This window comes from Brienomyrus brachyistius, chromosome 2 (assembly GCF_023856365.1).
Source record: "Brienomyrus brachyistius isolate T26 chromosome 2, BBRACH_0.4, whole genome shotgun sequence".
Taxonomy (NCBI): domain Eukaryota; kingdom Metazoa; phylum Chordata; class Actinopteri; order Osteoglossiformes; family Mormyridae; genus Brienomyrus; species Brienomyrus brachyistius.
The window spans coordinates 34121835-34136757 of record NC_064534.1 but is presented as its reverse complement, the minus strand read 5'-3'; the positions used below and the strand labels follow the sequence as shown (position 1 = coordinate 34136757).

The following is a 14923-nucleotide window of genomic DNA, read 5'->3' as shown; positions in this document are numbered from 1 at the left end:
AGGCTGGCGCCTGAGAAACGTCTCACTCCGGTCAGCTGACCAAAGTTGGTAACCTTGGTATTGTGTGTAGGAGATTCGGTATAACTATAATTTCGTTCTCCATTTACATGCCCGTAGTGTCTTTAACCGGCTGCACAAACTGGATCCGCCTCCATTACGACACAACTTTGCCCTTATTGGCTTAAGAATTTAGTCACATACATGACGTATATCTGCTATTTCTCCCGAGAAGCAGGTAAAGCAGTGGTAACTGCTTTGTAGTTAATTTACCTGGTAAAATTAAGTTTAAATAAATGATATAAATACTGTAATAGTACTCGTGAGCTTTGTTTATTTGTTATTAGTTATTGTAATGTTGCGCTGCTTTATTTGTTTAATCGTCTAGTCTGTGGAGACATTCAAGTTAATCAAATAAGAATTGCACTGTACACTGTACATGACCATAAAAACTTTGTATCCTTGAAATAAATGTTTTTGATCTTTTCCTTGGCAGTTATCTTAATACACAGGGCCTCTATGTACACGATAGTTTTTTTTTTCACGACTAACAGTATGGATCAGGAGTTGGTTATTGTAAAAGAAGTAATGTGCATGCAGGTGATATTTGTATAGATTTATCCACACCCTTGTAGCAGTGCTGCCATTGCAGTCAGATCTCGCAAACTAGGAGTATTAGTTGTCTTTATTTCTCTTTATTTCTTGACGCCAACCCTCTCCATTAATCCGGGCTTGGGACTGGCACCTACCTGAGCTGGCTTGCTCCCTTAAGTGGCTGGGTTAGGCTAAACTATATATATATATTTACCAAGACTACAATAAAACATCTCGAAATGTGTAGTCTAGCAAAACGCAGTTTAAAGAAGGTAGCCTACCTGGCGAAATTGCAAACAAATTAAGGGCGTTAGGCAGCCTTTAGATCCTACCCATCATGCACTGCAGTTTTTTGCTAATTCCTCAAATGGAAAACTGTCCATCCATCCATCCATCCATTTTCCAAACCGCTTATCCTACTGGATCGCGGGGGGTCTGGAGCCTATCCCGGAAGCAATGGGCACGAGACAGGGAACAACTCAGGATGGCGGGCCAGCCCATCGCAGGGCACACTCACACACTATTCACTCACGCATACACTCCTATGGGCAATTTAGCAACTCCAATTAGCCTCAGCATGTTTTTGGACTGTGGGGGAAACCAGAGTACCCGGAGGAAACCCCACGATGACATGGGTAGAACATGCAAACTCCACACACATGTGACCCAGGTGGAGACTCGAACCCGGGCCCTAGAGGTGTGAGGCAACAGTGCTAACCACTGCACCACCATGCTGCCCCCTAAATGGAAAACCATTAAATACAAAAGGAAAACAAAAGTGCTGTAAGACTGTATACTTATGTGTATGTTAGTAAAGGCTGTAGCTGACACAACGGACCCCACTAATTAGAAAGGGGTAATTGTACACATGTGGCATCCAGTATGTTCTTCTATAACAGTTTTTAAAAAAAAAAAAAAACTCACATTACACAAATTGGCACTATCAAAACGAGGATTATGGGGAAAATGGGGACTGTGATGGAGATTACATACACGTAGGCATGGTATTTAGTTTTTTTTAATCTGGTCACCTTCCAGAGTAATTGTAAACTAAAACCATCTTCACCCTATTTGATTCTTTATAAATGGACAATCAGTCGTGCAGTAAATGGGGGTATAGAGAGACACAGAGCTTGTCTAACAAGAAACCCTGGGAAGCTAACATTAATAGGGTGGGTATGGATAGCAAAACCATTGATACAGATTACAGATTTATATCTCACCTGAACCCTGGCGGGCTCCGTGCCAATAGGGGTTGGGATTAGGGTTAGTTAACTTAAGTAGTAATATTGATGTGTATATTCTCCTATTCTCCAGTCAGTGAATCGTGAAACGTAATGTTAATATGTTTCTATACCTATATGTTCTGCTTAAAAACCCATAAAGGCAAGCACAGTGTTTAGACATTCTGTTACTTAGACTAGTAAACACTAAGATCCTTCAGCTTTCAATTAACCTGACACAACAGTCTAAACAACAAATGTGTGCCATGTCATTTGTCATCTTTATATCTTGTATCCTTTATATGGTAATTGGATTTTCAAGGTGGAATTGCAGGTCGATCATTTTAAGGATCTAGATGTAAACCTCCCTGGTGTTGCTTTAATATTTTTTTTGCACAATTTGCTTCACACACTTCCTCCAGCAGAGAAGCTTACAATACTACACCCCACCAAATGACTGGATGATGCCTTTTTATTTAAGGTCTGGCTGTGAGCCTCGATTACCGATACACTATCTTCAGGCTCCTGCCGGGATCAGTCAGTATGGTGGACCTTTGGAGGAATGGGTACAAAACCATCAGGAAAGTTTGCAGGTGCTTCAAGAGTATGTGAAGGCTTAGTTGGAGGAACAAGCCACACCACGAAATCGGAAACACAATGAGTTGGTTAATGATTAGGGGTTTGATGAAGGTCAGCTGGTGTGTTTGCGGAACCATGTTCGAGGTAAAATACAGGATCATTGGGATGCCTGTTTGTATATGGTAGTTCGGTGTCCCCAAGATCAGGGTGCAGTTTACTCTGCAACTCCAATGGAGGGGGACGGGGTTGTCCGTCAAGTTCACCGAACAGAGTTGCGTCCAGTACCACAGGGGGTTGTTATGTCAGGGGAAGATGTTCTGGTAATGTCTCCTGAGTCTGGGTTGCCCACAGGGGCAACAGAAATGGAATCGGATGAGGACTCTGTGATTTTACGGGGACAGGGCTGGTGGGAGGGGTCGCAATAGAGCATCCACAAGTAGGCCTCGTATAATGGAGGAGGTTATGTCCCCCCCGAGGTGTAGAGACCAGTTAAACGTTCGGTGAGGTCCACCACTGGTCATCATACCAACCCTTATAAGTTACCACGGTCAGTGAATGATCGTTCGGTTGGGGAGGAAGACCAGTGGTTTGGGGATAGAATTCTTAGCTGTGATCGTTGGGTCATCAATTTCATTTTGGGGGATGGATTGTAGCCAGGCAATTATAGGCAGGTATAGGAACTGCAGTTCGGACTGGAGGCATAGCCGGGGCGAGATGGCTGTGCATGTTCCGATGGTAGGGCATATTGGCAAAGGAGCAGGCACGGGAAAGACAGGCAGGGTCCTGATAGATTTGGTGGAGCATCGGCGGGCATATTGAATTTGCAGTGTAGCAGCCTTTCTGTTTGCTTGTTTCAGGGGTGAACAATCTTATCCGCAAAGGGCCGGTGTGTATGCAGGTTTTCGCTGCAACTCCCTAATTAGATTTCTAATTAGAGGACTGATTAGCTGAAGAGTCCTCATACCTGGTTTTGAAGAGCTGACCTAAAGGTTACCCCAAAAACCTGTTTTTTTTTGTTTGAATGGGGCAGTGAGTCATTGGGTAAACTACTGTTCTTTAGGGGTTTTCAAGGTGGAATTACGGGTCGATAATTTTAAGGATCAGGTTGTAAACCTCCCTGGTGTTGCTTTAATATGTTTTATCTGAGGTTGTATCGTGTATTATCAAGCCAGCCGGCTTAGTGGCCTCGGGAGCGGGGTTTAGTGGGAGCAGCTGGCTAGTTTTATTTTCTTTTTTGTTTGTGTCTTTTTCTTTGTTGTATGTATATTTTGGGTTCATTATTAGGCAGGCTGGGCCTTTTGGCACCTGTAGTCTGGGTGCTGGATTGCCCATAGGGGTCTTTTTTATTGCTGTGATTTGCTGTGTCATTCACTAGTGTGATTTGTGCTGGATGTGTTTTTAAGGTTGTGCTGTGGCGTGTACCTGAGCAAACTTTGGGCAACCTGTTCTCTTGTTGGCTTTATTGACAAAGGGTGGATTAGTCTAATTACGGCCTGCTACAAATAGCTGCATATAACGTATAAAAAAAATCACCTTATGGGTGCAAGATAGGGTAGCAAGATCTTGAGTTTTTTTTACAGTACTCGGGTACGTTTTAAAATTTTCGACCAATCAGCAAACATTATTCTGACAGCATAGCTGGGAAACCAATGAAAAGTGAGTGCAACGTTCTAGAACTTGACTTCGGGTTGACGCTCCCTATAAAAGAGCTGGGTACTGCTTCAAGGCGTTCAGTTGGCGCTACCTCCTGATAGAGTAGCACTGTACGGCTCTTGTTCCGTAAAACAACATCAAAAGGATGAAAAAAAAAACAATATTTAAAGAAGACGAAAAAAATCAATTTTTAAAGAAGACGAAAAAAACATCGTCTAAAAAAATAAGCCAAAAAAATAATATCCGAAGAAGGAAAAACATGCAAAGTAAAAAAAACAAACAAAAATAAAAAACAATATCCAAAGAAGAAGGAAAAAAACATCCAAAGGGAGAAAAGAAGAACTGAAGGGCAAACGAGGTAGGAGGAAATACAAATTTCGTTTCAGCACCGTTGGAGTGCCAAGCCGTGAAAAGCATTTGGCCAGAAGACAAGGTAAGTGTTGTACCTGTTATTTTAAAACAGCGCTTTTCAAAATGCTGCTTTATAATCGTTTGAGATCGTTAGCCAGTGTGACAGCTGAAGGCTTTTTGAGTTTACCAACATAAAGTTTTATTTCTGTATTAGGACATTGTCAGGAACAATGATGTGTTCATCGCTATGATGTGGTCAAAAAGCGATGCATTGAATCTTAGAAACATTTGTGATTTTTCAAACGATGCTTTTCCTTTTATTTAATCAGTAAAATTTCCATCGGTTTTATATAGTGCCCCTTGAAATATGTCTTTAGCTCATTTTCCGGGCATTTTACTAGAATGCATCCTGAGAAATACACAAGCTCTGCTGCATTTCCGTGCCTCGATGTTTAGTGCCGAGTATAATTGTTGCAGTTGCCTTTTATATATTCCATGAGACCTGTTGGTACCAAGAGAAGTGTGAGACTGTCAGGGTGAATTTATCATACAATCGCACGCATAAATACCTGAGGGTTGCCAGTCCTTTTGCGTTGTTACAGGAGGACTAGAGCTGACGAGTGTGTTTCTACACACTATCAAGGGCATTGTAGTACAGTTTTCTCAGGTGGGAGAATGCTGCCGATCTCCTATTTGACAATACAGCCCTTGATATATTAGAATATTACAGAACTAGAAGCCTTTTGCAAGGAAGAATGTGAGAAAATCCCAAGTACAAGAACTGAAAGCCTTTCAGCTGGCTATAAGAAGCGCTTGTAAGCTGTGATATCTGGCAGAGGAGGTGTTACTAAGTACTGATTACGTAGGGTGCCCAAACTTTTGCAGAGTGCCATAATAATGTTTTTATTTTGTAATTTTGTTCAATTTATGGCATAAAAAGTAACTATTCATCAATGTTTGCTGAAAATATTGTGTATTTTTCCCCCAGTTCCTAAAGAGACTGTATTAACTGATATTGTTGCTTTTGTAATTGAAAAGATGTTATTTGTCAAGGGGTGCCAAACCTTTGCATAAGACTGTACACAGTGTGTGTATGTGTTTATGTGAGTGTGTGTCTGTGTGTGTGTGTGTATATATATATATGTGTGTGTGTGTATATATTTCTGTATATGCATGTGTATATATATATTTATATATAGTTCACACACATTCAAACTTATTTGAATACACATTCAAAATTATTTTTATTATTATTATTTTCGTTTTTTTTTTTTTTTGTGTTTTAAAATTTTTTATTTTTGCAATGGAAATAAAAATAAAGCAGTCCTCCGTAGAGGAGGGGTGGTGGAGGGAATATATATATATATATACATATATATAAAATAATTGTCACACAACTGGGGTGACATGCCTTTCCTGCTCACCCAATTTTAGTGCACTTTAGTTATGCATAATGACCTTCTAGTCTCGATACACCCATATATATATATGTATATATATATATAGTTTTTTTTGTTTTTTTTTTTGCAATAGACAATAAAAATAACGCAGTTCTCCATAAAGGAGGGATGGTGGATGGAATATATATATACATATATATAAAATAATTGTCACACAACCTGGGTGACATGCCTTGCCTGCTCACCCAGTTTTAGTGCACCTTAGTTATTCATAATGACCATCTAGTCTCGATACACCCATAAATATATATGTATATATATATAGTTTTTTTTGTTTTTTTTTTTTGCAATAGACAATAAAAATAACGCAGTTCTCCATAAAGGAGGGATGGTGGATGGAATATATATATACATATATATAAAATAATTGTCACACAACTTGGGTGACATGCCTTGCCTGCTCACCCAATTTTAGTGCAACTTAGTTATCCATAATGACCAACTAGTCTCGATACACCCATATATATATATATATATGTACATATATATATAGTTTTTTTATTAGCAATAGAAAAGAAAAATAACGCAGTTCTCCGTAAAGGAGGGATGGTGGATGGAATATATATATATATATATATATATATATACATTTATATAAAATAATTGTCACACAACCTGGGTGACATGCCTTGCCTGCTCACCCAATTTTAGTGCACCTTAGTTATCCATACTGACCATCTAGTCTCGACACACCCATATATATATATATATATATATATATATATATATATATATATATATATGTATATATATAGATATTTTTTCTTTTTCTTGTGTTTTTTTTTCGCAATGGTTATTAAAAATGAAGCAGTCCTCCGTAAAGGAGGGGTGGTGGAGGGAATATATATATACATATATATATAAAATAATTGTCACACAACCTGGGTGACATGCCTTGCCTGCTCACCCAATTTTAGTGCAACTTAGTTATCCATAATGACCAACTAGTCTCGATACACCCATATATATATATATATATGTACATATATATAGTTTTTTTATTAGCAATAGAAAAGAAAAATAACGCAGTTCTCCGTAAAGGAGGGATGGTGGATGGAATATATATATATATATATATATATATATATATATACATTTATATAAAATAATTGTCACACAACCTGGGTGACATGCCTTGCCTGCTCACCCAATTTTAGTGCACTTTAGTTATCCATACTGACCATCTAGTCTCGACACACCCATATATATATATATATATATATATATATATATATATATATATATATATATATGTATATATATATAGATATTTTTTCTTTTTCTTGTGTTTTTTTTTCGCAATGGATATTAAAAATAAAGCAGTCCTCCGTAAAGGAGGGGTGGTGGAGGGAATATATATATACATATATATATAAAATAATTGTCACACAACCTGGGTGACATGCCTTGCCTCCTCACCCAATTTTAGTGCAACTTAGTTATCCATAATGACCAACTAGTCTCGATACACCCATATATATATATATATATATATATGTACATATATATAGTTTTTTTATTAGCAATAGAAAAGAAAAATAACGCAGTTCTCCGTAAAGGAGGGATGGTGGATGGAATATATATATATAAATATATATATATATATATATATATATATATATATATATATATATATATATATATATATATATACATTTATATAAAATAATTGTCACACAACCTGGGTGACATGCCTTGCCTGCTCACCCAATTTTAGTGCACTTTAGTTATCCATACTGACCATCTAGTCTCGACACAATCATATATATATATATATATATATATATATATATATATATATATATATATATATATATATATATATATATATATATATATGTATATATATATAGATATTTTTTCTTTTTCTTGTGTTTTTTTTTCGCAATGGATATTAAAAATAAAGCAGTCCTCCGTAAAGGAGGGATGGTGGATGGAATATATATATAAAATAATTGTCACACAACCGGGGTGACATGCCTTGCCTGCTCACCCAATTTTAGTGCACCTTAGTTATTCATAATGACCATCTAGTCTCGATACACCCATAAATATATATGTATATATATATAGTTTTTTTATTAGCAATAGAAAAGAAAAATAACGCAGTTCTCCGTAAAGGAGGGATGGTGGATGGAATATATATATATATATATATATACATTTATATAAAATAATTGTCACACAACCTGGGTGACATGCCTTGCCTGCTCACCCAATTTTAGTGCACTTTAGTTATCCATAATGACCATCTAGTCTCGATACACCCATGAATATATATGTATATATATATATATATATATATATATATATATATATATATATATATAGTTTTTCTGTTTTTTTTTTGCAATAGACAATAAAAATAACGCAGTTCTCCGTAAAGGAGGGATGGTGGATGGAATATGTATATGCATATATATAAAATAATTGTCACACAACCTGGGTGACATGCCTTGCCTGCTCACCCAATTTTAGTGCACCTCAGTTATCCATACTGACCATCTAGTCTCGACACACCCATATATATATATATATATATATATATATATATAGTATATATATAGATATTTTTTCTTTTTCTTGTGTTTTTTTTTCGCAATGGATATTAAAAATAAAGCAGTCCTCCGTAAAGGAGGGGTGGTGGAGGGAATATATATATACATTTATATAAAATAATTGTCACACAACTGGGGTGACATGCCTTGCCTGCTCACCCAATTTTAGTGCACCTTAGTTATCCATAATGACCAACTAGTCTCGATACACCCATAAATATATATGTGTATATATATATATATATATATAGTTTTTTTGTGTTTTTTTTTTGCAATAGACAATAAAAATAACGCAGTTCTCCATAAAGGAGGGATAGTGGATGGAATATATATATACATATATATAAAATAATTGTCACACAACCTGGGTGACATGCCTTGCCTGCTCACCCAATTTTAGTGCACCTTAGTTATCCATACTGACCATCTAGTCTCGATACACCCATATATATATATATATATATGTACATATATATAGTTTTTTTATTAGCAATAGAAAAGAAAAATAACGCAGTTCTCCGTAAAGGAGGGATGGTGGATGGAATATATACATACATATATATAAAATAATTGTCACACAACCTGGGTGACATGCCTTGCCTGCTCACCCAATTTTAGTGCAACTTAGTTATCCATAATGACCAACTAGTCTCGATACACCCATAAATATATATGTATATATATAGTTTTTTTTTTTTTCGCAATGGACAATAAAAATAACGCAGTTCTCCGTAAAGGAGGGATGGTGGATGGAATATATATATAAAATAATTGTCACACAACCGGGGTGACATGCCTTGCCTGCTCACCCAATTTTAGTGCACCTTAGTTATTCATAATGACCATCTAGTCTCGATACACCCATAAATATATATGTATATATATATGTATTGTTTTTTTTTTTTTTTTTTTTTGCAATAGACAATAAAAATAGCGCAGTTCTCCATAAAGGAGGGATGGTGGATGGAATATATATATACATATATATAAAATAATTGTCACACAACCTGGGTGACATGCCTTGCCTGCTCACCCAATTTTAGTGCACTTTAGTTATCCAGAATGACCATCTAGTCTCGATACACCCATAAATATATATGTATATATATATAGTTTTTTTATTAGCAATAGAAAAGAAAAATAACGCAGTTCTCCGTAAAGGAGGGATGGTGGATGGAATATATATATATATATATATACATTTATATAAAATAATTGTCACACAACCTGGGTGACATGCCTTGCCTGCTCACCCAATTTTAGTGCACTTTAGTTATCCATAATGACCATCTAGTCTCGATACACCCATGAATATATATGTATATATATATATATATATATATATATATATATATATATATATATATATATATATAGTTTTTCTGTTTTTTTTTTGCAATAGACAATAAAAATAACGCAGTTCTCCGTAAAGGAGGGATGGTGGATGGAATATGTATATGCATATATATAAAATAATTGTCACACAACCTGGGTGACATGCCTTGCCTGCTCACCCAATTTTAGTGCACCTCAGTTATCCATACTGACCATCTAGTCTCGACACACCCATATATATATATATATATATATATATATATATATGTATATATATAGATATTTTTTCTTTTTCTTGTGTTTTTTTTTCGCAATGGATATTAAAAATAAAGCAGTCCTCCGTAAAGGAGGGGTGGTGGAGGGAATATATATATACATTTATATAAAATAATTGTCACACAACTGGGGTGACATGCCTTGCCTGCTCACCCAATTTTAGTGCACCTTAGTTATCCATAATGACCAACTAGTCTCGATACACCCATAAATATATATGTGTATATATATATATATATATATAGTTTTTTTGTGTTTTTTTTTTGCAATAGACAATAAAAATAACGCAGTTCTCCATAAAGGAGGGATAGTGGATGGAATATATATATACATATATATAAAATAATTGTCACACAACCTGGGTGACATGCCTTGCCTGCTCACCCAATTTTAGTGCACCTTAGTTATCCATACTGACCATCTAGTCTCGATACACCCATATATATATATATATATATGTACATATATATAGTTTTTTTATTAGCAATAGAAAAGAAAAATAACGCAGTTCTCCGTAAAGGAGGGATGGTGGATGGAATATATACATACATATATATAAAATAATTGTCACACAACCTGGGTGACATGCCTTGCCTGCTCACCCAATTTTAGTGCAACTTAGTTATCCATAATGACCAACTAGTCTCGATACACCCATAAATATATATGTATATATATAGTTTTTTTTTTTTCGCAATGGACAATAAAAATAACGCAGTTCTCCGTAAAGGAGGGATGGTGGATGGAATATATATATAAAATAATTGTCACACAACCGGGGTGACATGCCTTGCCTGCTCACCCAATTTTAGTGCACCTTAGTTATTCATAATGACCATCTAGTCTCGATACACCCATAAATATATATGTATATATATATGTATTGTTTTTTTTTTTTTTTTTTTTTGCAATAGACAATAAAAATAGCGCAGTTCTCCATAAAGGAGGGATGGTGGATGGAATATATATATACATATATATAAAATAATTGTCACACAACCTGGGTGACATGCCTTGCCTGCTCACCCAATTTTAGTGCACTTTAGTTATCCAGAATGACCATCTAGTCTCGATACACCCATGAATATATATGTATATATATATATATATATATATATATATATATATAGTTTTTCTGTTTTTTTTTTGCAATAGACAATAAAAATAACGCAGTTCTCCATAAAGGAGGGATGGTGGATGGAATATGTATATGCATATATATAAAATAATTGTCACACAACCTGGGTGACATGCCTTGCCTGCTCACCCAATTTTAGTGCACCTTAGTTATCCATACTGACCATCTAGTCTCGATACACCCATATATATATATATATATATATATATATATATATATATATATATATATATATATGTACATATATATAGTTTTTTTATTAGCAATAGAAAAGAAAAATAACGCAGTTCTCCGTAAAGGAGGGATGGTGGATGGAATATATATATATATATATATATATATACATTTATATAAAATAATTGTCACACAACCTGGGTGACATGCCTTGCCTGCTCACCCAGTTTTAGTGCACCTTAGTTATCCATAATGACCATCTAGTCTCGATACACCCATAAATATATATGTATATATATATATATATATATATATAGTTTTTTTATTTTTTTCGTAATGGACAATAAAAATAACGCAGTTCTCCGTAAAGGAGGGATGGTGGATGGAATATATATATACATATATACATTTATATAAAATAATTGTCACACAACCTGGGTGACATGCCTTGCCTGCTCACCCAGTTTTAGTGCACCTTAGTTATCCATACTGACCATCTAGTCTCGATACACCCATAAATATATATACTGAACAAAAATATAAACGCAACACTCTTGTTTCTGCTCCCATTTTTCATGAGATGGACTTAAAGACCTACAATTCATTCCAGATACACAATATTACCATTTCTCTCAAACATTTCTCACAAATCAGTCTAAATGTGTGATAGTGAGCACTTCTGCTTTGCTGAGATAATCCATCCCACCTCACAGGTGTGCCACATCAAGATGCTGATCTGACATCATGGGTAGTGCACAGGTGTACCTTATACTGCCCACAATAAAAGGCCACCCTGGAATGTGCAGTTTTTTGCTTTATTGGGGGTCTGGGGACTCAGAACCGGTCAGTATCTGGTGTGACCACCATTTGCCTCATACAATGCAACACATCTTCTTCGCATAGAGTTTATCAGATTGTCAATTGTGGCCTGTGGAATGTTGGTCCACTCCTCTTCAATGGCTGTGCGAAGTTGTTGGATATTAGTGGGAACTGGTACACGCTGTCGTATACGCCGGTCAAGCACATCCCAAACATGCTCAACGGGTGACATGTCCGGTGAGTATGCTGGCCATGCAAGAACTGGGACATTTTCAGCTTCCAAGAACTGTGTACAGATCCTTGCAACATGGGGCCGTGCATCATCTGTCTGAGTGGCTGGTCTCAGACGATCTTGGAGGTGAACCTGCTGGATGTGGAGGTCCTGGGCTGGTGTGGTTACACGTGGTCTGCGGTTGTGAGGCCGGTTGGATGTACTGCCATATTCTCTGAAACGCCTTTGGAGACGGCTTATGGTTGAGAAATGAACATTCAATGCACGAGCAACAGATCTGGTTGACATTCCTGCTGTCAGCATGCCAATTGCACGCTCCCTCAATGCTTGTGGCATCTGTGGCATTTTGCTGTGAGACAAAACTGCACATTCCAGGGTGGCCTTTTATTGTGGGCAGTATAAGGTACACCTGTGCACTACCCATGATGTCAGATCAGCATCTTGATGTGGCACACCTGTGAGGTGGGATGGATTATCTCAGCAAAGCAGAAGTGCTCACTATCACACATTTAGACTGATTTGTGAGAAATGTTTGAGAGAAATGGTAATATTGTGTATCTGGAATGAATTGTAGATCTTTAAGTCCATCTCATGAAAAATGGGAGCAAAAACAAAAGTGTTGCGTTTATATTTTTGTTCAGTGTATGTATATGTATACATATAGTTTTTTTTGTGTTTGTGAAAACGGGTCTTTAATCGGGGAAACGGAGCGGGTAGAGCAGGACGGAACGCAGGCATTGACAAACTACAATGACGGACAGGGCAAACAGGTAAGACCAGGACTTAAAATAGGTCATGACTAATCAAAGTAATCGGGCAAAGCAGGAGACGATCAGGGAAGCACACGTGGGTAATCAGGGGGCGTGGCACACACGAGGAGCGGACAAGCCGGGCATATATGTATATCTATATAAAACCTCATTAATGAGGGACAGGGAACAGAACGGACAGACAGAACTGGCACAGGGGAAGGAGCCAGGACAAGACTTGACATAAGACAGGAAAGGCAGAGAAACAGATCAGAAAGGGGGACACGGAGGGAACAGGCAGGACAAAAGGACCGGGAGTGAACGAAGGGAACATCGGGGAAAGAGGAGCAGAAGCCAGAGGGACGAGGGACAAAGAGGGGAGGGACAGAGACAGGAGGAACAAAGCGAGGGGGAGCAGAGGCAGGAGGGACAAAGATGGGAGGCCAGGGAGAGAAGGAGGGGGAACCAAGAGGAGCCCGAGGGAGACCCAGCGGGCGACGGGAGGCAGCCGGAAGGGCTGCAGGCGGCCGGGAGGCCGGAGCCGGAGGGGCCGAGGAGACGGGGTGAGGGACAGACGCAGGGACGAAGGAGGGAGTCGGAGGGGAGACCAGGGAAGGGGACGAAGGAGCTGGAAGGGACCCTGGCGAGGGCAAGGAGAGAGGGGGAGCCGCAGCAGACGGCGACGTCCTCCGACACGCCAGAGCGGGAGGACCAGCAGGCGAATGAGGAGCCGCCGTCGGGGGGCCCGCAGGCAACCGATAAGACGCCGGAGGAGGGACCGAGGCAGGGCGACGAGGCCGCGGAGGGGGACCCGCAGACGACAGCCGACCCGGAGGGCCAGGACCCGCAGGTGCCGACCAAGCCCTAGCGCCGGCGAGGGAGGGCGAGCCAGGGGGCTGGGCGGGTGGGACCCCAGCCGTGCGTCTGTGTCCTCTCCCCTTATGGGACACAGACATAAGGACCTGCGGCCGGGGTCGGGCTCGTCGGGGTGAGGGTACCAGAGTCACAGGGGGAGAAGGGACTGGAGTGGGGCCAGGGACTGGAGCTGCAGGCTGCAGAGGGGGCGCCTGCCCGGGAGCTGCAGGCAGGGAAAGCGCCTCGGACGTGGGCGCGGTAGCTGCAGGCAGCGGAGACGGCTGCTCGGGCTCTGGGGCCGCAGGGGGCACTTATTTTATTATATAAAATAAGTGTCACACAACCGGGGTGACATGCCTTGCCTGCTTGTGGGATGAGGAAGACTCAGGGACTGGAAATGGGATTAAAACTGAAGATGTGCTCATTCCTTTGTGTATTTACAAATTTTCCTTCCGTCAGACATGAGGAGTTTGCTGCTATATTTGGCACTAATAGAGATTCTGATGCTGCTATTTTTATTGTCTATTAGTTTGTTATTATTTACAAGTTCTGTTGTGTTTTTGCATTTTTCTCTTCTGGTTAATTAACTGCTGTCTGTTTGCTGTGAAGTATGAGTGTGGTGAGTAAGACTCAGGGACTGGAAGTGGGATTACAACTAAAGATAACATGCTTATTCCTTTTTGTATTGTTTACAAATTTCCTTCCGTCAAACATGAGGAGTTTGCTGCTATATTGTGCACTAACAGAGATTCTGATGCTGCTATTTTTATTGTTTATAAATGTGTTATTGTTTCCAAGTTGAGTATTCAATAAATGCTAAATTGAGAAATTTTGTGTATCGTTTGTTATTATTAGTGTGATATTTTACCATGCAAATAGAGGGGAAAACGTCCAATTATCGGCCAAAAAAAATCAGCAGCATATATCGGC

General features: G+C 38.5%; 1 protein-coding gene across 1 annotated transcript in view; it reads left to right on the top strand.

Annotated features, from left to right (window-relative positions):
- LOC125718978 (uncharacterized) overlaps window positions 1-14006 on the top strand; it is a 71364-nt gene extending 57358 nt beyond the window's left edge. Inside the window, exon 4 of the mRNA XM_048993342.1 lies at window positions 13521-14006. Within this exon, the coding sequence (XP_048849299.1) occupies window positions 13521-14006 (486 nt within the window). The remainder of the gene's footprint in view (window positions 1-13520) is intronic.
- Window positions 14007-14923: the final 917 nt, after the last annotated feature.